This window comes from Populus euphratica, unplaced genomic scaffold (genome assembly GCF_000495115.2).
Source record: "Populus euphratica unplaced genomic scaffold, PopEup_1.0 scaffold882.1, whole genome shotgun sequence".
Taxonomy (NCBI): domain Eukaryota; kingdom Viridiplantae; phylum Streptophyta; class Magnoliopsida; order Malpighiales; family Salicaceae; genus Populus; species Populus euphratica.
Genome location: NW_011500742.1, coordinates 26,602 through 48,679, shown reverse-complemented (window position 1 = coordinate 48,679; position 22,078 = coordinate 26,602). Strand labels below are relative to the sequence as shown.

General features: G+C 34.1%; 1 protein-coding gene across 1 annotated transcript in view; it reads left to right on the top strand.

The window, feature by feature from the left end:
* Positions 1-10,972, top strand: part of LOC105116229 (probable calcium-binding protein CML25) — a 25,600-nt gene extending 14,628 nt beyond the window's left edge. The window contains exon 4 of the mRNA XM_011013463.1: positions 10,652-10,972. Within this exon, the coding sequence (XP_011011765.1) occupies positions 10,652-10,972 (321 nt within the window). The remainder of the gene's footprint in view (positions 1-10,651) is intronic.
* The last annotated feature ends 11,106 nt before the right edge of the window (positions 10,973-22,078 follow it).

Below are 22,078 nucleotides of genomic sequence, written 5' to 3'. Positions count from 1 at the left end.
CGCCTAGGTACAAGTTATCTTTGTGTCACACTCCTATCAAACCTGATTTACTTGGCTTTCCGGGAATTGGCATCTTTGCATGTGGGTTGCGTGACCATGTGATCACGAGGTTCACATCAGTTTCTGATTGAATAATAAAAATTTATACTATACTTGTTTGACATATCATTAGTGGATCCTCTAACCTTGACATTTGTTGTTATCATTGTTTAATCCTTACGTTAATCTTCCATCTCAAAGTTCTCATCAACTTCTTGTTCTTCTTTATGATTATTATTATTAGTAGTAGTACTACTACTACTACCATTACTAATACTACTACAAGTATTGTTATTATTATTGTTGTTGTTGTTGTTGTTATCTATAATTTATGCAATTAACCTCCCTGTGGTTCGACCCTGGTCTTACTGGGTTATTTATTACTTCGACAATTCTGCAAGGAGAAAAAGTGTGCCTATCGCATGGTGAAAATTGTATTTCTTGGCTATGTTGTAACTGTACAAGGTATCGAGATCGATAAGGAGAAAGTTAAGGCCATCGGGGATTGGCCTAAACCCAAATCAGTAAGTGAGGTAAGGATTGTTCATGGGTTAGCTAGTTTTTATAGGCGTTTTGTGAAAGATTTCAGTATAATAGCTGAACCCTTGAATGAAGTTGTTAAAAAGTTTGTTAGGTTTAAATTTGGGTGAGGAACAAGAATTGGCTTTTGTTCTTTTGAAAGAGAAATTATATTCTGCACCTGTTTTGTGGCTTTACCTGACTTTATGAAAGCATTTGAAATAGGATGTGATGCATCTAGGATGGGAAGAGGTGTTGTTTTGATGCATTGGTAAGAGAACTGTTGCATAGTTTGGTAAGAGCACTTGAGACATTGGATCATGAGTCCTTAAAACAATTGAAAGGACAAGGTAAGTTGAATGGAAGGCATGTAAAATAGGTTGAATTAATTGAATTTTTTTTTTTACGTAATCAAGTATAAGCAAGGCAAAGAGAAAATCATAACTGATGCACTTTCATGCAGGTATGTTATTTTACACACTAATAATAGCAAAATCAAGATTGTTAGTGTTAAAATAAGCCTCATATATATATATATAAAAGATTATTGGCTTGTTAGTGAAGAATGCAAATCTGATATTTTGAGCTTCTTTTGCATAAAAATTAGGTTATTTCTTTAATTTTTCCACACTATTATCATCACGTTAGCTTACCTTCTTCACTCCTCAGGTTTTACCTCCACTCTTAATTGGTTTAATTAATGATTTAGATTTAGTCAAATCTAATGGTCTTTTCTCATCATTGTACTTGTGTGAATTTTTACTCTTCCTATCCTCATAATCCCTTTTTAGTTTTATTTGATTATCATACACTTGTTTTTTTATAAAGAGGCACAAGATTGATGGGTTTACCATCTTTTACAATGAAACCTATTTCTAAACCCATCATAAATCGCTTTCAATTAAATTGTCATGGACACCCCCAAAAATAGGTGACTAACATGCATTAAGAATACTTCCCAATAGTAAACACAATCGACACTTGCTTAGTAAGAACTTTACCATATTCATTCAACTATTACAATCTATAAGCCCTAGAATGCTTAATAAAACTTAGATTTAATTTCCTCACAAAAGTATCACTAGCTACATTAGCATAACTAACTCCATCAATTATCATGCTTAATTGTGGCATCGACAAGCATAACTAACTCCATCAATTATCATGCTACCTACTTTGTTTTGATTGTGGCATCGACTGTGAAATATGTTTTCTTATTGCTGATCAACGTCATCTTCTTTGATTTGTATGTTTAGTGCATGTCTTATAACTAAGGCTTCCCCTTCAACAGGGTCATTCAATCTCCTTATCACTACAGTCCTCTAAAGATGACATCTCTTTACTTTCATATCCAACCTCTCAATTGCCTTTTGTAAGCTAACTCTTTGGCTTGGACACTAAGATGCTATGTTCTCTTTTCTTAAACGCTTAAAACATTTAATATCTCTGTCACAAGTGGGTTCAGATTCAGATTTACCTTTTCCATCCATATAAGCATCCTTTTTAGTCTTAGATAGTTTGACCTTTGCATGCATATAAGGCTTTGGTTGGAAAGACCCTTCTCTCTTCAAATTTGGCCTTCATGTCGAGGAATATTAAGTCGAATTGGTATAAAAATGTGTGTTGGCCCTCCACTTTATTTGCTCTCCACCATCAATTCCATATGGACCATGTCCCTCCAATTCCACATAATGTTGTAACTCTACAATATTTGCAATGTCTGTATTCAGCCCATTAAAAAATCTAGTCATAGTAGCTTCACTGTCCTCAATCACATTGGCCTGAATCATTATGATCTCCATCTCCTTGAAATCCTCATCCGTGAACTTAAAACTTGATTCAAACCCTATAATTTCATATGCAAATCTGTATAATAGTAGTGAGGCACAAATTGCCTCCTCATCAAAACCATCATCTCCTCTCATGACACTACTGGCCTTTCTCCACTCCATCTCCTACTAATCACATTCTGATCCAACCAAATCATTGTGTAATCTGTGAATGTAATGACTACCACTTTCACCTTCTTCACCTCCAAATAGTTGTGGCAATCAAGAATCCAATCTACCTTTTCCTCCCACTTCAAATACATTTTAGGATCATTTTTACTTGAAAAGTATTTACTTTTAGTTTGATGGCATGCAAATCAATATCTATGTATCATCATGTTCCCCAAAGTTATGGAAATTTTGCCTTTGGTTGAATTGGCCTCTAGTTCTATTCCTAAATTTCCTTTGGTTTCTATAGGATGCCTAAACCTTCTCTATAGCCTATGGTCTCATCCTTAAAATCACTATCATCAATATAATTAATGTCCTCTTCAAAATTCTCATAATCAGCTCACCTTGGCCTTTCAACCCTCCATGCCATTGTTTGATTTTAGATGAGCCTCGACCTTCCTCACATCTTGTTTAATTGTGCTAGCCTTGTTACCATGTTTCTCCATCCTCTCAAGTCTATCACACACATTCGCCATCATAAAATTCATCCTCTCCATCATCTTTGTCATGCCTTGAATTTGGAACTTAAGTTCACCCTTTGGAGAGGGTGGTGTGTTGTTTAGATCTGATATGATGGCACCTGTAAAAAATGATATAAAAATATACTCACGTTGCTCACGTCTCACTCAAAATTAGGTTTTTCCCATTGTCTCAGAAGACATCAATATTTTAGTCGTGTCAGAAACCAACACCAAAAAAAAAAACAACCTTCTTTTAGCTCTTGTGAAATTGAAACCAACACCAAAAAAAAAAACCCAACTCAGCAGCACAATCCAATATAGGTGTATAGGACTTTAGAAGCAATAAAAACACAAAAAGCAAGCAAAACAAAACTACGATGATAGTCTCGTGAGTAGCAAGCGAGTCTATCCAAAATATGAACGAAAATAAAGACTCAAATAAAACAAGAACAAAGTGTGCAATATGATGGAACTACACCAAAATTTGTTAGACATGTTGTAAATATACTGTAAGAAATGAAAACAATATAAACAAAATGAGTTTCAAAAGTTGATGGAAAAACGTTTACGACTGTTTACGACAACTTAAGTCTAAATTTGGAACCTAACGTAAATGATGTCCAATCGAGTTCAAATTTGAGATATAATGTGATTTTAACCCAAATAGATAGACTGTTAAATTCAAACAATTTACATAAGGTTTGATATGCTAACAAAAAAAAAATTATGAATAAGACATGATTAGACCCGGAATTGAAAACCTAAGCAAACAATATCCTAGTAATCCCATAATTAATATGTAGTGAAATTAGGACCCCAGTAAATCTAAGTTGATTTGATCCATTTTCCCCTTGTTTAGTTTTTTAGGGCAGAAGCAAATAGGTGTCTTTTGAACAACCTTTTCTTTTCTTCTTTTTTTTTTATGCTACAAAAAATTTTCGGATAAAAAAAAAAAAAAAACTAACCTTTTGGTTTATATGTCACAAATTCAAGGAGAAAAAGAAATTGGACACTTAGGAATCAATGATTTAGAAGGATATAACTTGATCAATAGAGCCAAACTTTGATACCCATACGCAAAACACAAATTCTAGGAAAGCCAGGTAAATTAGGATTGATACGAGTGTGACATAAAAATGACTCGTATCTAAAGTAGGCCAACCCACAAACACCAGCAAAGACCGATGACTTGATCCAAGACAAATAAATAAGCTTTGAATAAATTGAATCAGTTCTGTAATATTTTATTTCCTTCTATTTTTCGCATGGCAGAACGTGAATTTAATATTATAGGCTATATTTGATCTTTTACTCTCTCTAGTCATATCAACAACATATAAAAAAATAGAGCGAGAGAGAGATTAATGAAATTTGAAGAATGATTCAATTTTGCAGCAGAAACACAACTCTTAGTGAACCATATGTAACCCATCTCAGAATAAATTGAAAAATCATATCCTGAATGTTGCGTATGAGATCGCACCATATATTAAAATTGGGCTTATTTTAATTTTAGTTCATATGGACTCGTCCAAAAACACTAGCAAGGACCCATTACATGTTCCAAATAGACCAATGACTCATTCCATGACAAAGGCATTGAATGCATTGGTTTTGAATGTTTTCACCAAGTTAAAATTGAAAGGTCCATTAAAGTATCAAGAGGAGACCCTAATATATATTATCCATGTGCAAGAGGGTCTAATATAACCTTATTTGGGCCATGAGGCAAGAACAGCTAAGGAAACAAAATAATCCTACTACAACTCGAAAACAACATCGGTGGCTACCTTTTCCTTCTATTTCTAGGATTAAAATGCTGCATGGAAGGCTATAAATAAGCCTTGAAGCGGCTATGTAACATTTTACTTCCTTCTCTTCTTCTTGCAGCAGAACATGGATTATTTTCTTTGGTAAGTTGACGTATGTATTAAAAGAAAAGGATACAAAGATTATAAGGGGCATACCCCAGATTTACAATGAGAACAGAAATGTAAAACAACAGATGGCTGCAGGCTAGCCACCGAACAGAAAACTCAAACCTAACTAGATTCCTTAGGGAAACCAATACAACCAGCTAAATATCAAGTGAAGAATCTATGTTATTGACCCTCCAAGCTCTCTAGATCCTTTTGTTTTCATCTGTTGGTAGAACGTTGCTCATCAAATCAAGCTTATCACGGATGATACATTCGATTTGAGCAAAGACCAAATTTTGAGTTCTAGAGATTCCTGCAAACGTCCTCGCATTCCGTTCTTGCCAGATATGATACACTGTAGCTACGAAACTCAGTTTACGAGAAACATTTTCCATGCCTGAATCATAGATGAATCTTTCGCCGGAAGAATTTGTCCTTTAGTCTGGACGAGATAAGAGGCACTCCCAAATATTTCATAGGGAGCTCCCCCTCTCTAAACCTTAGAATACGAATAATTTCTTCCCTTTCAGCATGTAACACACCACTCAAGAAGATGTCATTTTTGTTTGGATTTGATACAGACCTGATAGATTTTGAAACTTTGTGAGCACAAATTTGATCATACGAATTGAGTTTACATCCGCTTTGCTAAAAATCATCAAGTCGTCGGCAAAAAAAAGATGAGAAATGTTGTCCTTCTTGCATCTCCAGTGGAACTTGAAGTTTTGGTTGGCACTCATCTTGCAGAATAGCCCTGAAAGGATTTTCATACATAGGAGAAACAAATATAGAGAAAGTGGATCCCCTGGAAAGTGGATCCCCTTGTCGAAGCCCTCTCCCCCCTTGAAAATAACCTGCAAGCTCACCATTGACGTTGATAGAGAATTGACATGATGTAACACAAACCATAATCCAATCAATGACTGTTCTAGGGAATCCCATTTTTCTTAACATAGCGTCAACGAAATCCCACCGAACCGAGTCATAAGCCTTCATCAGATCTACTTTCATAGCACAACGGGCAGGTCCCGTAGATTTATGATAGCCTTTCATTAGTTCCTGAGACAAAAGAATGTTGTCGCTGATTCTCCGTCCAGAGATAAAAGCAGTCTGATACGGACCTACTAAGGATGGCAAAACAGCTGTGATTCTCCCAGCTAGAATCTTAGCGATGCATTTGTACACGGTATTGCAGCAAGATATAGGACGAAAATCTGTCAACCTCGTAGGATTGGCAACTTTAGGAATAAGGGAAATTGATGTAGCATTCATTTCTTTAAGCATTCTCCGAGTCTGAAAGAAGGAGCTAACAGCATTGATTACATCCTCCCCAACTATGTGCCACATTCTTTTGAAGAAACCTGCGTTAAATCCATCCGGACCAGGGGCTTTGTTGTTCTTCAAACTAAACATAGCATGCTTAATCTCCTCCCTTGTTACATCTTGTGCTAATACATTTCTCTTGTTCTGAAAGAACATGGATTTAATATTAAAGGTTTTTTATTTTATTTTGTTAGCTACAACCCAAGGCTTGTTTGGGCTTAATTAATACCTTATTTTCAATTAGATCCAAGGCTTGTCTAGATTAAGTTATGGGCTTTTCAGTTTAGGATTTTGGGTCAGTTTTGAGTGGACCTCATTTAAGTCCATAAAAGAAATCCATTAGGGTTAATTTTTTAAGAACTATTTAAACTCATATAAGCTAACATTTCGGAAGCTTTGATAATAATTACTTCTGAATTTTCCAGTTTTAATGTGTTAGAGTAATTCTTGCATTCTTTAGTTCTTGAACGAACTGAATCTGACCTATGTAAGATTAACCGGCTTTGTGGCGTCATTATACTCAATCCAATAGTGTTTGTGTCATGGGGTAGGCTTTCATTGTGTCACACACCTATCAAACCTACTTCAGTTTTCTGGGATTAGATCTCAATCTTAATTGTGGGTTACGTGACCATGTAATCATGTGGTTCGCATCAGTAGTTTTCTTTTACTTTGTTTTCAATATATTTATTAATTCTTGAGTCTGAAAATTATAATTTGATTGTGTTGAGAAGTCTACTGACTTTGATTTATTGATTTCAGTTCCTAAAAAAAAAAAAAAACAAGCTATGTGGTAAAAGGCGTAGTGAGCTTATTAGAGTGAAAAGCCTTGAATGGGGTGAAAAACCATAAGTGTGAAGATTTATTTTTGTGCTACTAACCAAATTTCATAGACTCAAAGAATGTATGAAAACAATGAATCAATAACAAAAAACACTGAGTTGATGTGAACCTTTAGAACACGCGGTCAAACAACCCACATGCAAAGATACCAATTCGTAGAAAGCCAAGTAAATCCAATTTGGCAAGAGTACAACACATGGATGACTTGTATTTAGGCACCAACACTATTGGAAACAGAAATCCCCACCCAACAAATATTAATTCACAAATAAGAAGTATAAGGATGACACCACGAAGTCAATCGTTCTTCGATAAGCTACTTTACAATTCTTTAGAAAACCAAGAAGGGGAGAGTATCTGATGTGAACTTCATGATCACGTGGTCATGCAACCCACACAAAGACACTAATTCCAAGAAAGCCAAGTATATTAGATTTGATAGGAGTTTGATACAAAGATAACTTATATCTAGGCATTCTAGACTGAAAATGAAAGTTAATGATAGTAAGGAAAGTAAGAAGACACTAGAGACTGAAAATGAAAGTTCATTATAGTAAAGAAAATAAAAAGGCACTGCAGACTGAAAACTAACCCAAAATTATATGGATTTCAATTTATGAATATAACACACCCCTTTAGACCTAAAAAGGACCCTAAACCAAACAACTTCCAAATGGTCTAAATTTGATATTTAAAGTGAATTCAGGCCAAAAAAACCAGAATCTCAAGTTTGATTTAATTTTGAATTGATTTGATATATGAATGGGAAACTGATGCAAATAAGCCCTTTTAAAACTTGAATTTCAAACCTAAACCAAACGATGTCCAAATGAGTTAAAAATTAATATTTTATGAGATTTCATCCTTAATAACCTGAATATCAATTTTAACACAATTACAATATGAAAATTTAACCCAAGGTAGAATAACATGTCAGGAGACCCCACATAAAATTTCAGCCCGATCCAACAGTTGGATTGAGAATTATAACTATCATCGAAAAACTAGACAGGTGTGCATCTTATATTAGAATCCGAATTTGATTGTCTTTTCATTGCCCTGATTGTATCAATATCTGATGTAAACCTCGTGATCACATGGTCACGCAAAGACAACAATTCCTAGAAAGCCAAGTAAATCAGGTTTGATAGGAGTTGGACATAAAGATAACTTATACCTATAGCAAAGAATCCTAAGAAAATAGGAAGTCCACAAGTCAAAAGGAAGTAAACAACAAAATTTGTATAGCCTCTGTTGACTTGTATTGAGATGCCTTTCTGAACTCCGATTGACTTGAAATTTTAACCCAAGGTAGGACAATATGTCAGGATACTTCACATAAAATTTCAGCTTGATCTAATAATCAGATTGAAAATTATAACTATTATAGTAAAACTAGATCGTTGCACATTTTATGTCAAAATCTGAATTTGACCTTACCTAAATCGTATAAGTATCTCCTCAATACACACACAAAGTATAGCAAACAAGAATTTTTATTAATCTAAATTGGTTACCTTACATGTCTGGTTACACCTTTATTTATGCTAACTCTAGATTGAAACAAATCCTAAAGGAACCCTTATGTGTTATATGATTCCCATTTACAATTAAATCCAAATGATATAAATAAATCTTAAATTAAGAAGAAAATAAAAATAAAAATAATAAATTTGAATTTAACACTTTAAATATGATAGGATCAGATTTGCCATCTTTTAGAAGTTCCCTGTAAGTTAGGAGAATCAAATATGATGTTGCCTCCTTTTTGGGTTACAATGGAAGCTCAGTTGAGTTCTTTTGGACAAGAACCTGATTGGCCAATGAAGGACACGTGGCATGGTGCCCAAGGATTCAATTCTCGTCGAGAGAGACAGGGATTTATTAAAAATAAAAAATAAATCTAATCACGTTAACTCGAACACATTTACCTCAAGCATAATAAGCATAATAGCTTAAACTCATGTAAATGATGAGGTTCTTGTCCATATGAGTGATGCAGCACGCCCAACAAACTGGTGTCCGCCTATTAGAGTCCTAGGCTACCATGCCCATGCATCTTGGTAGCAGATGGGCTTGGTGTGGTACCCAAGCCCTTGGTAATGGTTTTTTTTAAGGTTTTTTTTTTTTCAATTTATTAAATTTGATTTTATCACCTAGTTTTCTGCATTTCCAGTAAATGGAGAGGGTAGCTGCAGCGCTCCGTGTGCATGGATACTACACTCATTGATGAGCATGAGGACCTCATCATGCTAAAGTTTTGTGAAAGAGACTGGACTTATGTCCCCCTGTACAATAGTTACAAGATGTACCATGTTTGCAGGTTGTAAGGAACAAATTTCTGTTTTTACCATTTACATGAAGGAAGTTGCCCTTGCTAAGGAGGGGAAAAAATAAAGAAGAAAGAAAAAAAAGAAAGGAAGAACATAAATGAACAGAGTATCGGCAAGATCAAGATCACATGACGGCAATTTTGGGGGTTAGCAATCCCATATATTCGAAACTGCAGCATCAATTATAATTCTCAGTTCTTTCCCGAGCTGATATGCCAATATTCTCCTATCAATTCAAATCAGATATCTAATCAAGTTTGGAGTCATATCCCAATATGCTGATGCAGGGTTCGTAGTTTTATAGGTTAGGCCAGACTCCAACAGAATGATTCCCCCCACATCCGTAATCACAATATAAGAACATAATCTGCTTGAAATCTGTGGAATTCCACGATCACACACCTCTCAATTATGAGAGTGAGCATATAGTAATGTTTAATTTTTTTAACAAATACTGGATTCCCTTCTATTCTCATTTTCTTCTCTCCTTCCTGAATTAACAGGGTAATCACAGGCTCCATTGTCAGATGTCAAGGGATTTACTGAACTCCACTGCTACATGGACATAACCATGACCGTAATGATGACAGGTGCTGAAATACCTTGGTTTGGGTACTTGTCACAGGCTCACATAACCCATAAATCAAATCCAATGATCTCGTCTTCTTGTTTGACTGGTACTGGATCATCACATGTCAATTCACTCAAAGGTCATAAAGATTGTTTCCAGCAGATGCTTTCCGCCAGATACCTCTCCTTCCACACACGAGTTAGTTTTGGTATGTCTGTAGGGCCTTTCTAGTTTCTAGAAACTTCATGATCAAGTTGACAGCCTACTAAAACAGAGCCACATCACATGCATCTCCACCAAAATATTCTCATTCCGAGAACCCAATCAGCCTTCTTCCTTCTCCTTTCTTATTAACAATCATTGCCATATATGCAAATCTCATCATTCCTTGCTTCCACTCCCCACCATTATACCATTACCAATACTATACCCCATCTTGTCAATCACTATGAACTTTGCTTACGGAGATTGAGGAAGTGGCGTAAAAATTCCTTCATCAGTTTACATTGAATAGGAGCAACAAAAGAGACTTTAAGGTATCACTTCATTCATCTAGCTTTGCAGCCATGAAAGCTTCGAGTTAGCTTAAGCAAGTGTTCAAACTCATTGACACTAATGGTGATGGAAAAATATCCTGTTCGAGCTAAGTGCATTACTGGTCTCTTTGGGGCACAAGAAATGTGCCGCCAAGAAAGAAGCTGAGAAAATTATTAGATGGTTGGGTTCAAATGGGGATGGATACATTGACTTGGATGATATTTTGAATGTTATAACTAACTGTGGCAGCGAGAAAGATGATCTTATGGATGCTTTTCTTATATTTGACATCGATGAGAATGGATTTATATCAGCTAAGAAGCTGAACCAGGTACTGACTGGCCTAGGTTCCAAGCAATGTGATCCTGAGGAATGTTTTCTGATGATGAAAGGAGTCGACAAGGATGGAAATGGGCTTGTAGATTAACGGGAATTCAAATCAATGATGGCTGGGGTGAAAAAAACCCGACCAACCAATTAAATCGAAAAAATTAAAAAGAAATTAATTGAAAAAACCAAATCAATAGAAAAAATCAAATAAACCAATTAAAAAATAAAAAATCACTTGGTTAGGTTTGATTCTAGTTTAAAAAAGTTTAAATTAATTAACGGGACTAAACCATACTAATTTAAATAATTTTAAAAAAGATATAAAAAAAAACATCTCTAATCCTGAATCATTTTAACCCTTTTCTCCCCCTCTTCCTAGCCTTCCTAGCTCATGCAGAAAGTTCGGGTTAGAATAAAACAAAGAAGAAGATCTAGGAAGCTAGTGAAAAATGATCTGTGCCAAACAATTAAGTCCAGAGAGCTAAAACTAATACTAAATCTAAGCTGCAAACGCTTTTCGAGGGTCGATCACGGAAAGAAACTTGCTTCCCCATCCCTCCCTCTCCCCTGTGCTCTTCTTTCTCATTTTCTCTCATATGTTAACATTAAATCTTAGTGTTAAGTTTTGAGTCTTTGACACCACATCTTGACTACCCACACTTGCAGGACTTTGTAAAGAAAATTAAGGGAGAAGCTTTAGGTCCATGGCTATTCAAGGAAGGAATAATTCTCTTTAACGGCCGAGTTTATCTCTTGCCCACATTTGACTTTATTATTTTTATTATCAAGGAATCTCATCTCAACACTCACAAAGGCCACCACAAATCTTCATTGGTTCCTAGTTTTCCTGGTTTTTATGTTAAAAAATTGACTTGAACCGAACAAAATTGATTCGGTTTGAACTGATTCTCGATTTGATTCAGGTTATATTAGTTTGGTTGAATTTTAATGTTAAAATCGAACAAAACCGGATGATGAAAACCCCTAATGATGGCAATAACATGACCAGGTTTAAAACATCAAATTTTAGGGAACAATAAGAGAGGTAGTTTGTGCTGTGCTGTGCTGTTATCTGATCAAATTTTTTAATATAAAAAAAAATATTTAGGTAATACTAATATTAAAAAAAAAAGAAAAATATGAGATTCAGGTTATTAACTTGATTAGGTTCAATATGTTCAGTTAATTTAACAATATAATTGAAAAAGAAATCAATATTAAATAAAGTAAACATTTTTTTTGGAAATAATTAACTATAAAAAATAGCCTACCAATATCATACTTGGAAGGAAAATAAAAAAAATAATTAGAGGATAAAATTAAAAAAAACTTATAATTTTACAAATTATATCAAATAAAAAATATTAATCAAAAGAATAAAGATCAAATTGAAAAAGAAAAATATTAAAGAGCTGCCTATAAGATTTGGAGGGTCAAGTGCTAAAATCAAGGAGGATAGAGAAAAAAAGGTCCTTACCACCAAACTAGATACTAGTAATCCACACACCATCTAAGGAGGGAGAGGATGTTAAGACGATCCCAATGCTGTTGTAGAAGGCAACATTTATACACTACTGCAAAATGCCTTATGTACTATTCAAAGCGGAGAAATCTTTTTATATGTTAGTATGTTTGTTATTTAAGCTAGTCAAATTTAATTTTTAATAATATTTTATAATTATTAAACTACTAAACTGGCCATCAATCAACTTCATTATGACTAAAAAATCAAGATAAAAATACAAAAAAAACTATAAATATCAGTTTAATTGTTTTTCCTTCAAGAATAAGTTAGTTATATTATGACGCTTAAAAAGGTTGAAAGTAAAAAAGTACTTTAGAGCCAATTATATAAACTTTTCATTTAAGGGTAATTTAACAATTCTAATTCATTTAATAATAACTAATGTAACTTAAAAAAAAAAATTACCTCCAATACCCCAATAACAAGAAGTTAGTAAAAACATCATTACATGCTAATAATTCATAAGGTTTTGAGTTTGTGTATACAATGAAATATTAACTAAGATAAGGTTGGAGCATAATTTATAGTTTGATTCTCGAGGACAAAATTCAAGGGTCCATGGCTTGGAGATTATGCATTTTGACACAGGATATTAATGTTTTCAAATTTTAACTGTGGTATTTTCTTCGAGTCAAAATATCTTAAAGTATCTTTAGTAGTATTAGTTTCTAGCTATGTAAGGGTGCTTGTTTGTTCTAATAATCCAATTGATAGGGTGTATTTAATATTGTAGTAGCTCTTATGGTTTGAAAAAAACTATTTTATAAAAAGTACTTTTAGTTGAGGTTGGTTTAGAAAAATATATGTTTGGTTAAAACTATGGTTGAAATTGAGGTTGAACAAAAAATAGTTTAATGTGTTTGGTTACGAATGCTTTTGAAATTAAGGTTATAAAATAATTTTTAAAAATATATATTATATTTATATTTTTTTTAATTTAAATATTGTAGATTTAACTACTGTTATTTTATCGTGAAATAAATCATATTTTATATAAAAAAATTTATTATTCCATTAAACTATTTACAATTCTATTACATACAAAATTCATCCAACAAGTAAAGTTTTCATAATTTTTTGGACATACAATAAAATTAGATAAAATATTATCAGGAATAAAATTGAAATTACAGTACGAATAAATTTAATTTACCTTCAACTAATTTTTTTAAATAAAAATTACTATTTAGATTTACATGAAACATTGTTAAGTGAGCAGTGCACCTATTGAGGGATGCTGCACTGTTCAATGAACAATGCAGCATGATGCAGCCCCATGAAGCAGGTAGCACATGCTTTCGTTTTCCAGCGTTTCAAACGCATAACTTGGTGGGACCCATGAATAGCAATTTATGCTTTTTTTTTTGTTACCAAACGTTATTGCATCTGCCTTTTAAACAAAACGCAGATGCAACAACATAGACAAACACGCTTTTAGTGAACTATAAACAAACCACCTCATAAGGAATTGAAAATTCACATTCAGTTTATTAAGGGTGAGATCGCATCATATGTCAAGTTTGGGCTTATTCTGATATAGTTGGTTGACGTTTTAATTTAAGGATCAATTTTGCCGTAGAAAAACACCTCTTTGTTAACTATAAGAAAATCACCTCAAAATCAATTGCAACTTCATATTTTGCCCAACAGAAAAAAAAAAAAGGATCCAACGAGCTTGGAGGGTCAATAACATAGATTCTTCATTTGATATTTAGCTGGTTGTATTGGTTTCCCTAACTAATCAAGTTAGGTCTTGAGTTTTCTGTTCGGTGGCTAGCCTGTAGCCATTTGTTGTTTTACATTTCTGTTCTCATTGTAAATCTAGGGTATGCCCCTTATAATCTTTGTATCGTTTTCCTTTAATATATACGTCAACTTACCAAAAAAAAAACTTCATATTTTGTCTACTGGGGTTGAGACAGAAAGATTTGTATAATATGGGCTTATTTTGATATCATTTACTTGAGGTTTTAATTCGAGGTTCAATTCTGCCACAAAAACACTACACTAAGTGAATCATAAGAAAACCTCCTTATAATCAATCAAAACTTCATATTCTATTTATTCATGGTGAGATAGCACCATATATTAAATCTGAGCTTATTTTGATATCATTTTCTTGAGGTTTTAATTGGAGGTACAATTCTGCAGCAAATTGATCATACAAGGGGTTTCGTATGTACATATAATATATCAACCTATAAACTCAAGTTTTTTTTTTTAATTGATATCTGAATACTATATATTAAATTCGAGGTCATTTGGATAGCATTTTCTTTAGTTTCTAGAATCTAGTTTTGTCTAACGGGTCTGTTATACGTTATCTTTCTAAATTTGTTTTGTTTATGTTGATTTTATTCCTTCCAGTATAAATAAAGGCATAAGAAATTTATGACAATGTTTGATATACTGACGCAAAAAGTTATGAATCAGACCTGATTACACTCGAATTTGAAACCCAAAGAAAACGATATCCAATTGGCCCCAAATTTCATATGTTTTGTGATTAGGACCCCAATAATTAGAGTGTCAAATTTCAGCTAATTCTGAGTTAATCCCATTGTCTCTTGTTTAGTTTTTTTGCGGAAGAATCCAATAAACGTCTTCTTGAATTTTTTTTTCCTTTTCCCTTTTTTTTTTGTTTTTGATGCTACTGATATATTTTGAACAATAACAAAATGAAATAACCATTTTTTTTCTTTTTATATGCCGCAAATTCAAGGAGAAGAAGAAATTGGATACTAAGGAATTTTTTTTCGGAATTAACAATAAACAAAAATTTCATAAAGATATAACCTAATTAATGGGGCCAAGCTCTGATACCAAATGATGCGAACCTTGTGATCACATGGTCTTGCAACCCATATACAAAGACACCAATTCCCGGAAAGCCAAGTAAATCAGGTTTGATAGGAGTGTGACACAAAGATAACTTCTACCTAGGCACTAGCACTATTGAAAACGGAAAAAAAGCCTCAACTGAACGAATATTGATTCGTGAACGAGAAGTATAAAGATGACGCCACGAAGACAGTTGTTCTTCGATAAGTTGTTTTTCAATTCTTTAGAGAGCCATGGAAGAGAGATTATCTCACTAACACACACACAAAGTGCCGCAACACAAGAGGTTTTATTAATCTGAATTGTCTTTTTACATGTTTGGTTATGCCTCTATTTATAGTGACTCTAGACTTAAAAGAAACTCTAATGGACCCCCCTTGTGATGCGGATCAGCCTAACCTTGACATTGCTTGTTATCATTCTTTAATCCTTACGTTAATTTTCCATCTAAAAGTTCTCATCGTCATCATCATCATCATCATCTTCTTCTTCTTCTCTTTCTTTATTATTATAATTATTATTATTATTACTATTACTATTATTATTATTATTATTATTAGTACTACTAATACTATTACTATTACTATTACTATTACTACTACTACTACTACTACTACTCCCTGTGGTTCGACCCCGGTCTTACCGGGTTATTTATTACTTCGACACTCCTGCACTTGGGAGAAGATATCAATATTTTAGTCATGTTACATATCAATGACCCATTAGAGGCGCAACGGTTGAATGAATGTGGTGAAGTGAGGATTAGTAAGCAGGTATTGATTGCGTTTGCTATTAGAAATTATTCTAATGACATTTTGTGAGATGTAGTCCTAATGCATGAGAGCCACTTACTTTTAAGGCGTCCATGGCAGTTTGATCGGAAAGCAATCCATGATGGCATATAAATAGGTTCACTATTGTAAAGGATGGTAAAACCATAACTCTTGTACCTCTTTCTCCAAAACAAGTGTATGATGATCAAATGAAATTAAAAAGGAATGGGAAGATGGGAAGAGTGAAAATTCACGTGAGGACTGTTGCCTGTGTGTGGCGTCGCGGCGATCGTCCACCCTCCAGAAGAAATAAAAATATGGTGTATTTCCGGTAAAATATGAAGAGACAAGGAATTCTTATGCCTTTTATCAGTGGAAAATTTGAATGGAAGTCGCCACCTAGTATTTTGGTCACTAGGAACCCTAACTGGTCTCAGAGATCGGGTACGGAGACTGGTTGTGTAAAGGGAAGGTATTAGCACCCCAAATACGCCCTGCCTAAGTTTTGTGATTTTTAATTGTTGGTCTGTCTAATGTTCAAGACAAACCCTCCTCAATAAGGAGGTTATTATCTTAATGCGGTAAAATCTATCCGTTCTATTATCTGAAAAAGGAATTAAATATCCGAAATATGCATTATGTGTAATGTCATACCCCGGATACTAAGAGGCAAAACAAAATAAAATTTTTGTTGTTATTGAAATTTTGGCCAATGTTCTGTAGTCTTTAGTAAACTAGTTATTAAAGTCAAAATGCATGTTAAAACATTGTTTTTGATGTATGAAAAATACAAAATCAATTTTTTACATTGGATATGCACAAAAATATTTTTTTCTATTTTTAAAAGTTTTGATAAAAATTGAATATTTTAATACTGGGTTTATATTTTTATGGTGTATGTATTTGGAATAGGCCAGTGTGGCCCAACATACACCAAAATAGGCCAGCACTGGCCCAACATGAAACGGGCCTGCTTCGACCCAATATAAAATGAAATAGGCCAACTCCGGCCTCACGCAAAATAAAAATGGGCCAGCATTGGCTCAGAACAAAATGAAACGGGTGAGCACTAGCCCACAACAAAATGGGCCGACACTAGCCCAACATGCAAAATAGGCTAGGGCTAACCCATTATACTATAATTGGCTGGTTACTATACTATGCGCTGTAACCAGTTAATTATGTTCATTTTGCTATAGAACAAGCTCACGTTCTAAATGCAAAATGAACGTAAGGCATATAGGGCCGAGGACGGAGAAAGAGAAGGAGGAAGAAGAGAGAGGCAGGGAAGCTGACTTGCATTGGTTGCTGTGGAGGCTCACTGTAGTTGTCACAGTGGTAGAGGTGTCGGCGGTAAAATGGCGGTGGCTCCAGCGGTGGTCCTTCTCTCTTCTCTCCTCTCCTCTATTTTCCTTCTCTTCTTCTCTGTTTCTTCTTCTTCTTGTTCTTTGTTTGGTTTTTTTCTCTATTCCTCTCTCTCTCCTTTTCTCCTCTCTCATTCTATTCTCTCTCGAGTTTAGTATGTTTTTTCTCTTCTTTTTTTTCTTGCTCTTCTCTGCCTCTATATTTATAGGCATAGAAGGGCGGGGAAAATGCCTTTTCTCTATCCAGTCAGGGGACAGGGCAAGGTGGACGATGGCGGCAGCTAGGGGGTTGTAGGCCATTGGTTGAGTCGGTGTCGTTTTGAGAGAGAAATGGTGGTGGAAAAGTCAGTGAAAACTAGGGAATGTAGCTCCCTTCCTCTATTTCACTACACATTCAGGAAGAAGAAGACGTATAGTGTTATTCAAAACGACATGATTTTGGGTTTTTTTTAACAGTGTATGAAACGGCGACATTTTGGTCAAAATGCACCGTTTCATTTAGATGAAAAGGCGGCAAAAAAATATTAGAGTTCACATTGGTCCTACATTTGTACACTGTATTGCAGCAAGATATAGGACGAAAATCTATCAATCTCGTAGGATTAGCAACTTTAGGAATAAGGGAAATGGATGTAGCGTTCATTTCTTTAAGCATTCCACGAGTCTGAAAGAAGGAGCTAACAGCGTTAATTACATCTTTCCTAACTATGTGCCACATTTTTTTGAAGAAACCTGCATTAAATCCATAATCTGACTCGTCAAGGTCCTTTGTAGTTGTTTCGCTCTCGCTCTTGTCATTGGACCATCTGAATCCTCTTGCATATTTGATTTACCTTTACGAGATGGATTATCATTCCCATGATCCACATCAGAATCCTAGGCATCTGTTCCACTCCTAACACACGTTGGAAGTACGCAATTACTTCTGATTTAATTGCCTCATGTCCTTCGACAACCTCTCCATCCTCCCTTGTAAGTGAAAGAAGCTTATTTCTATGTTGTCTTCCATTTACTGATTTGTGAAAGTAGCTAGTATTATGATTCCCCAAGCTAAGCCATTGTATCCTTGCCTTCTGTTTGAAAAAACTCTCTTCAGCTGTCAACAACTAATGCCAGTAATGAGTTCAACATCCAATTACCATCTCTCCCTCATAACCCCTTCGCCTTTTCTAGCTCTTTCCTTCCATTGGCAATTGGCTACCTCCTTCTCCACACCACTAGCCCACTCATGGCTTTAACATAGCTTCACCAATTCTCGCTCACGCTGTTACTTTGAGAAGACAACACTGCCAGCAATTTCTTCCATAAAACCATAAAAAATAGCCATCAATCATCCTTCACTGCCTCTATATAAGCCGAAACTAATATCAACCACCACCCTCCATTGACGGCCAAACTAGTAGACCCATCTCTCTCCTTTTACAGCCTACGATTCTCTAAACTTCTCAACCACGACAGTAACACCAGTAGACCAAATGCCTCCAACCATTTTGTTTTCCATTTGTGGCAATAACAACATAAGTAACCTCTAATGAAGAAGAGAAAATCAATAGAGAAAGAAAAAAATAAAATGGAATGTTTGTGGATTTTAACATTAGTAATCTCCATATTTTCACTTATAAAGTTGTGCCTCGTATACATTATCTACTAGGCTAAATGAATGTTTTATATCTTACAAACTCAAACAATGATTGTTCCCCTTTGATTCCTTGTTTTCCAAGCTTGTTACTTTCTTTCAGAGTTAAGGAAATCCTTCTGTTAGTCTCTTAAACCTCCATACTTAAAGTTCCTTTATCAATATTTTCCTCCTCTCTTTCTCTTTTTTCCCTCCCTGTCCTAATTTTTCAAGGAGTATTTCTAGGGTTTCAAGTTAAGATTTTTATGGATTTGATCAACGATTGATCTTTATTCATCAAATCTTGGCCCTCCCATCAAAATGAGAGGGTTTTAGATTCCCTCAATGGTTTTAAGATTGTGATTTTATAACAAACTCAAGAATGGTTTTTTATTACCAAACTTTGATGCCAATGTGAGGTTTTTTAGGCCCTCTGATATCATATAAATGTTTTATGCCTTGGATAAGAGACCTTTACAAAGTTTTTAAACATGAATTCATGAAACAATGGAGTGGTTTTACACAAATGGGCATCTCAATCAAGGTTGACTGAGTTGACCAATTTCAAGGCTTTGCTAAAGCAACTCCAATGTGAACATCAAAAGACTACTTGAACTTTGTATAACAAAAGCATACCTTTCGTTTGGATCCATCCTTGCTTAATTTGGAGGTTTATAACTCCACCTCCATTCGTTTGAAATAAAGCGATGGTTGATTAGAGACAAAATATTATAGAGTTTCTTGATGATAATAAGATGTGAACGTTTAATGGGAGTGGTTGATCTTTATAGAGAGGGTGTTTCTTAGTCAAAGATGATGGTTACTACCTTAAAAATGGTTGGAGGCGCCACATTTATTTAGCCAAAATTGTCAAAGAAAAAGATAAATAGTGGTTGAATGATGTGTCGCTTAGGTTAAACTTTAGAAATTAAAGTTTTTCAATTTAGGATTTATCAAACTTTAATTGAATCCTTATTCTTCCAATTGCTTCTAATTACACCTGTAATAACCTCTCATACTTTTAATTTCATGCAATTTCACCCCAGCCAAACTCAATTGTCTACCCCAAAGTTGACTGCATATTTCATTTGAGTTCTTGGTTATGAAATTGTGTATTTTGACGATCAATTGTTTAACAAACTTTTGGTTATGAAATTGTGTATTTTGATGATCAATTGTTTAACAAACTTTTAATTTCCTAATTTGTGTTCTAAATTTGATCAATTTCAACCCTTGCATTTGCACGCCTTTTTTCAGTTGAGTTCTTCGCTTTAGATTTCTTTAATCAAGTTCTAATTTCTCATCAAACTTCAATATTTATGCAATTAAGCCCTTGATTTAACCTAATTGACTCTTTAAAATTGCAAATCGACCCTTAGAATTTAATTTATTCCAATTAAAGCCTAAATTGACTTCAAAAATTATTTTTTCCTCCTGCTACTACAAATTGAAAACTTCTATTTGAGTTCTTAAACATCTAATTTTGAATCTTTCTCCTTAAATTGAATTTTCCTTGCCATTACAACCTTTACCAGTTAAAAATCTATTATCAAATTTTCCCATCTTGTGTATTTTGATCTTCTTCAACCAGTTTTAAATAATTTTCTAGATATTTTCCATACTCTTCCTCCTTATATATATATATATATATATAAAACTGTTTTTGAAATTTTTATATTTATGTGGGGTCCTAAAATGGGCAACAACGGAGAAAACATTTATGGAGAAAAAATTTATCAAGTGTAGGCGTAATATGGTTGAATGACGTGTTGTTTAGGCTAAACTCTAGAAATTAAGGTTTTTTAATTTGGGATTTAGCAAACTTTAATTCAATCCTTATTCTTCTAATTGCTTCTAGTTACACCCGTAATTACCTCTCATCATACTTTTAATTTCATGTAATTTCACCCCTGTCAAACTCAATTGTCTACCCTAAAGTTGACTGCATATTTCATTTGAGTTCTTGGTTATGAAATTGTGTATTTTGACGCACAATTGTCTAACAAACTTTTAATTTCTTAAATTCTATTTTAAATTTAATCAATTTCAACCCTTGCATTCGCGCGCCTTTTTTCAGTTTAGTTCTTCTTCTTTTTTTTTGGTAAGTTGACGTAAGTATTAAAACAAAACGATACAAAGATTATAAGGGGCATACCCCAGATTTACAATGAGAACAGAAACGTAAAACAACAGATGGCTACAGGCTAGCCACCGAACAGAAAACTCAGACTTAACTAGATTCAGCCACCGAACTGAAAACTCAAGACCTAACTTGATTCGTTAGGGAAACCAATACAACCAGCTAAATATCAAATGAAGAATCTATGTTATTGACCCTCCAAGCTCTCTGGATCCTTTTGTTTTCATCTGTTGCTAGAAGGTTCCTTATCAAATCAAGCTTATCACGGATGATACATTCGATTTGAGCAAAGACCAAATTCTGAGTTCTAGAGATTCCTGCAAACGTCCTTGCATTCTGTTCTTGCCAGATATGATACATTGTAGCTGCAAAACTCAGTTTACGAGAAAAATTGACGAAACTTTTGCCATGCCAAGTGACAGTGGCCCATCAAATCCATTCATCCCATCCTCTTGTCATTCTTGGAATGTTGCATATGTCACAAACATCCCTCCAGATCGCTTTAGTATAGGAGCATTCAAAGAACAAGTGGTTGTGATCTTCGTTGTTGTAGAGACAAAGCAAGCATCACTTTAGATTTCTTTAATCAAGTTCTAATTTCTCATCAAACTTTAATATTTATGCAATTAAACCCTTGATTTGACCGAATTAACTCTTTAAAATTGCAAATAGACCCTTAGAATTTAATTTATTCCAATTAAAGCCTAATAATTTTTTTCTCCTGCTATTAAACATTGAAAACTTCTACTTGAGTCCTTAAACATCTAATTTTTAATTTTTCTCCTTAAATTGAATTTTCCTTGCCATTACAACCTTTACCAGTTAAAAATATCTTATCAAATTTTTTAATCTCGTGTAGTTTGTTCTTCAACCACTTTTTAATAATTTTCAAAATATTTTCCGTACTCTTCCTCCTTATATATATATATATATATATATATATAT